The following is a 5,874-nucleotide window of genomic DNA, read 5'->3' as shown; positions in this document are numbered from 1 at the left end:
CTCTTATTTTGCACGTGATTAATCGTAAACAAGTAGTAACTAAAATGCTTCAGAAAAAAAGACACTTCATGAAGAATGTTTTTGTACGTTTTGAGAATAGGGCTGTCGAACGATTAATCGCAAATTTTTATTTTGCGTGCAATTAATTGTGATTAATCACTTGACAGCCCTATTTGAGAACATTTTTAAAGACCAAATAACTTTGAATGAACATTCTAGTAACGTTCCTGGAATTTTCTATGAACGTTTGAATGCCAAAGTTCTAAGAAAGTTTCCTGTTAGCTGGGTAACTAGCAAAAACATTGAACTAGCACTGGCAGTAAACTTCAGTTACTTCTGAAAGATACAGTTCCATGTAAACACAAATACACAACAAATTGTGTGCGAATAGACATAACAAGCAATGGCAGGGCTATGATTCTAGTGTTCCACCATACACATTCAACACAATTATTACTTGACATGAGAGAACACACACTGAAGTTAAGAATATGTTATTTTGCAGCATATTTCTTGATTTATCAATCATAATAATATTGTAGTCATAAATATTTTTATATATATTTAATATAGTATACATTTATATAACCAGTATTGTACATGAATATACAAAATACTCGGCATTTACAAACATTGACACTTTCACAATGAACAAAAATATCCCCTTTTAATGGCAGTTTTTATACTAAAGACTGCCAAAAACAGTACATTTACATTTATTCCTAAATGTGTGCCGGACACGATGTCAGCACACCACTGGTCGAGGAAAATCTTTCCATAAACTCCTGCTTTGGTACGTCAATAACTATCGATTACAGTGATAAACCTAATGATAACTGATAAACCTACCAAGATTAGACGACAAACAGTGTGCAGAGGTAGGCACATTGCTCTCTCTGTAATAAATCACACTAATATACCTGTACATGTTACAAAAAGTTAAATTGTGCAGCATCTAATAGCCGAACGAGCACCGAAACAGGTATTTTATCACATGCTATTGTATTTGATTGGTTTATTGATTATTCGTTAAATACATAAAACTACTTTTAAAACACGGAAAGAAAAAGGACCCAGGGCCAAAACAGAGAAAGATTTCTAGTAAAACAGAAATGGTGTACCAGACATCATAACTATTGATACTCTGAAAAGTGTCTTAGTTACATTGCAGCATCTTTGTTTGTTGTAAAGCCAAACGAAATAGTTTTAATAAAACACCTAACTTGTAACACAGGCATAGCAGTTTTCAAACAACAAAAAAGCTATTCTTTTAAGCCATATAACATTAATTACTTAAAACATCTCAGAAACAATTCAACCTTCTGTTTGCAGAAAAAGAGTAAAAATTTGAACACAGCCAGGGCTGTACATCAAAGTGTTGTGGTCTTATCGGATCTTAAGATGAGTCTGTGAGAGATGCTTTTGGCTTGAAAAAAAGCGGAAAAGTCAAACAATTAATCGAGATTAATCACAATTAATCGTCCACAAAATAAAGGTTTTTGTTTACATAATGTGTGTGTTTTTACATATACATAATAAATATGCACAGTACACACAGATATTATGTAAACAAATATTATTTGAATTACTAGAATGATTTTGGATGCGATTAATCACGATTAATCGTTTAATAGCTTGAAACAGTTAAATAAGTCACACACTGTTGCATAGACATCTTTGTATTTCTTATCAGAAAACAGCGAATGGGTGTCCATGCCAACAATATGCTCAAAAAATTAATATAATAGAAAAGTAAAAAATTAAATATACTCTAATTATAAATTAATAATCAAATTCAAAAAGCTAAAATCTAATATATTTTGTTAAGTATTTTGTTTTTTAAAGCCACTGGATCCATTGTAACATGTTACACTTGAGAGCTACAAACTAATGTCCTTGACTGAAAGCCATCGACAGATTTCTAAATTTCCTCTTGATAGAACTGCATTTTATGTACTATGTTAAGCCACAGTGCAAATACCACATTTAAAATTAATACACTAACTATCAGGAATTATGTAAATATTCAGCTGTGCATTATAAGGTAAGAGACTAGATTTCACTCAGTACATGTCATCTTGGTCCAAACCCTTACAATTCTTAGACTATCCCTTTATGATTGGGCCCACCTGTACGTATCCTCTCATGAGACATGGACTATGATTGTAAGAAGGTTATTATGGAGCTGATGAAATCCAGCGGCTTGTCAGCATGAATCCAGTGACTGGCATCTGGGATGTACTGGATATCAGCACAAGGAAAAAGCCTCTGGATTTCAGGGTAATCTTCAGAGCTAAGAGAATAACAAGGGGTTTAGGATAATAATAATGTTCACAAGTAATAAAGAGAGATTCAATTACCACATGCGTACAAGTAGCGATTTAAATTACCTTATATAGGCTGAACTACTGCCACCCAAGAAAAGAGTTGGACCCTCATAGGTGGTATTATAATCGGGAAAACCTATTATGTCTTGTAGGTGGTTTGAGATGGCTTCCAGGTTAATTCTCCAGCCATAGCGACCATTTTGCTCCTCCAGGTTAGTGAGGAGGAACTGACGCACTGAACGCTCCTGCCAACAAATAAATAAATTATAGTTGCAATAAAACACCACAACTAATCAATAAAAAAGTAATGTGGTTACCTTAACCATCTTCCTGAGCTGGTCTTCAGCCAGTCTTCGTGCTGTGGAACGTGGGATATCACTGGCTATCTTGACCTCTTTCATTGCCTGAATGTAGGCACGGAAATTGGTGTGGATTAAAGTCGGAGAGGGACTGATGTCCACAACCACCAAACGTTCCACTAAACTAGGCTGAATTAGAGAGAGAGACAAAATAGTTAAAGTCATATCACATCCTTAGACTCTGAATACAAGTATGTGTACATATCTTTTAAAAAAATGAATAACGTTAATACACACAAGCACAGATAAATATTCATGGTAATATACACTACCAGTCAAAAGTTTTTGAACAGTACGATTTTCAATGTTTCTTAAACAATTCTCTTCTGCTCACCTATTGTGAGATATTTTTACTACTTAAAATAACTGCTTTCTATTTGAATCTATTTTACAATGTAATTTATTCATTTTTAGCATCATTAGTCTTCAGTGTCAGATTATCCTTCAGAAATCATTCTAATATCCTGATTTTCTGTTCAAGATAATAGAAAGATCAAAAGATCAACATTTATCGGAAATGAAACTTTTGTAACATTATACACTATACCATTCAAAAGCTTGGATTTAAAAAAAAAAGAAATGATAGAAATTAATACTTTTATTTAGCAAGGATGCTTTAAATTGATCAAAAGTGATGATAAAGACATTTATAATGTTACAAAAGATTTCTATTTCAGATAAATGTTGTTCTTCTGAACTTTCTATTCATCAAAGAAACCTGAAGAAATTCTATTCAGCTGTTTTCAACATCATAATGATAATAATAAAATATTTCTTAAACAGCAAATTGGCATATTAGAATGATTTCTGAAGGATCGTGTGACACTAAAGACTAGAGTCATTATGCTAAAAATTCAGCTTTGAAGTTGCAGGAATAAATTATATTTTAAAACATATTCAAATTTACATTTATCCATTTTATCCAATGCGACTTTTGGGGAATACAAAAAGCGATGCTAAAGAGGCAAATAGATTTTAAATAGTGAAAATCAAAGTTTTACTGTTTTTGTTGTACCGTGGATCAAATAAATGGTGAGCAGAAGAGACTTCTTTAAAAAAAAAATACTTAAAAATCTAACTGTTCAAAAACTTTTGACTGGTAGTGCATAATATGTAATTTATATATTATGTAATATTATATATTTCAAAATACTTATTGAACTTGGCACAAAGTAATGAGGGTCTGAAGTGGTCCTACAATATCAAACTAGCTTTCTGGGCCTTGACAGTATCAGTTGCTTTGCTGTCTATGCAGGGTCAGAAAGCTCTCAGATTTCGTCAAATATATCTTAATTTGAGTTGCAAAGATAATTGAAAATCTTACAGGTTTGGAACAACATGAGTGTGAGTAATTAATGACAGAATTTTCATTTTTGGTGGAAATATCCCTTTATCTTCATTATGATTTAATGACAATTGTATCACCATGCAGTTTTTGACTTCATGCCTGTTAAAAAGATAAAAATTAAATTCCTAAATTTAAAAACATCATCATAACTAATGTATTCAATTCACTGTGTGCATTAATTGCATTTTTATGTATTGTTGTATAAACTAATACATCGTCATGAATGTCATGTCATTGACTCTTGGCCTATTAAGATGTTTCAATAAGATCCATACAAGCATGAAATAAATGACACAGCATGTAATACCTGTGACAAAGCTGTTGTCATTGCAACCTTGCCGCCCATGCTGTGTCCAATCAGGACACACTTCCCAATGTGCAGCTGTCCGAGCAGATGCGTCAGATCGTAAGTCATTGCTTCATAGGTCAAGACAGGACTGTGTGGGCTTTTGCCATGGTTGCGAGCATCTACTGTCAGCACCTAACTAGACAAAGTACAGTCAGGACAGACTCTTCTGAAGCCCACAGCACCTCTAAACCACTGGAGAAACCAGTCGCATACCTTCCTGCCAGTCCGCTGCACCAGAGACTTAGCTATGGAGTGAAAGTTTGATTTGCTCCCAAATAAACCATGAAGAAACACCAACGGTGTGCCATCTCCTTTCCCATCAAACACATCGTAGGTCAAATTTACAGGGCTAAGAGAAAACAAAACAGACGAAGATGACAAGGATGAAGACTGTCCCATTTCAAAACAATAACAATTATGACAGCTTTCATAGAGGTCATAATTTAATTTACGTTATTTTAAGAAAAGATATGTGTTGAGTAAGCATGGCCTTGTTTATGGAAATATAACAATAGAGTTCTATCTATTTTATAACTTTATTTATCTGACCCTCATCTGTAAATAGCCAGAATAGAACATAAGATGTGTAATAAGGCCTTTTTACTTTGGTTTTACTCTTTTTTTCTTATCTCAATAAAACTACCTACAACTGGCTAATTTGCTAATGCAACACAGAACGCATAGATATCTCTTTTAAAATCAAGTAAAAACTTTTTTAATGCAGTACCCTTCTCAAACACATGTAGTTCTGTGTAATTAACAGTATTTCAACCCGAACATTAAAGGTGCAACACCTGGCAGCTCGCACGCTGTCACTACCAGAACGGTCCAGTCGTGAGACTCCGCTGCAAAAATCCCGAAGTCCCGTTACAGATAAACATGACGACGGACCGCAATACGCTCCCCTGGTTAAAATACGGCTCAGGGCACTCATGGCAAAATTTGACATGCTAAAACCTGTGTCCGGGCTTCATTCATTCGACCGGGGTTGGCCACTTCAAAGGTCGTGATATTGTTTAGCTAACACTAGGGAAACCAGTCGTGTTGCCAGGTCCTTTGGAAAAATAAAGTAACGGATTAAAACGTGCACAAAAACACTCTAAATATGATTAGAATTAATTTATACGAAGCTAAAATGTATTTTTCAATAATTCTGCAAAAACGATTCAAATGTTTCACATATACAACTAGCTAGCTAAATAAATTATTTAAATTAAAATCTTTTGCCCTTGCGTCTAAACTAATTCGCATTTACACACTATTCGGTTAGTTTGAAAACACTAGCAGTCCTAAAAACCTGACTGTATTTATATCATTTGTATGATTTATGTATAACATGATATTAATAAGCTACTTCATGGAAAAAAACAACAATCTGAAGAGGCATAAAATAAACGGTCATGGCAACACTGCTGAACGACAACCCAGAAACTGTTCGTGATGTCATTACGTCGTGCGTCTATTATCCCTGCAAAAACAGCGAAATTATAG

General features: G+C 33.9%; 1 protein-coding gene across 1 annotated transcript; it reads right to left on the bottom strand.

The window, feature by feature from the left end:
• Positions 1-549: 549 nt before the first annotated feature.
• abhd11 (abhydrolase domain containing 11) lies at positions 550-5,390 on the bottom strand. Its single transcript, XM_073824379.1, has 6 exons — positions 5,178-5,390; positions 4,597-4,732; positions 4,342-4,515; positions 2,645-2,815; positions 2,391-2,572; positions 550-2,293 (listed from the first exon to the last, which is right to left on the bottom strand). The coding sequence occupies exons 1-6, from the start codon at positions 5,330-5,332 to the stop codon at positions 2,158-2,160; spliced, it is 954 nt and encodes a 317-aa protein (XP_073680480.1). The 5' UTR covers positions 5,333-5,390; the 3' UTR covers positions 550-2,157.
• Positions 5,391-5,874: the final 484 nt, after the last annotated feature.

The sequence above is a fragment of the Garra rufa genome, chromosome 19 (assembly GCF_049309525.1).
Source record: "Garra rufa chromosome 19, GarRuf1.0, whole genome shotgun sequence".
Lineage (NCBI taxonomy): Eukaryota > Metazoa > Chordata > Actinopteri > Cypriniformes > Cyprinidae > Garra > Garra rufa.
This window is presented reverse-complemented; position numbering and strand designations above follow the sequence as displayed.

What these genes read in the sequence shown, in the direction of transcription:
- abhd11 (XM_073824379.1), bottom strand. Translation starts at nt 5,332, where the DNA reads ATGTCAAATTTTGCCATGAGTGCCCTGAGCCGTATTTTAACCAGGGGA. An exon ending in TGCAGCGGACTGGCAGGAAG is followed by an intron (nt 4,516 to 4,596) that starts GTATGCGACTGG and finishes TTGTCTAGTTAG; the next exon opens with GTGCTGACAGTAGATGCTCG. An exon ending in AGTAGTTCAGCCTATATAAG is followed by an intron (nt 2,294 to 2,390) that starts GTAATTTAAATC and finishes TTATTCTCTTAG; the next exon opens with CTCTGAAGATTACCCTGAAA.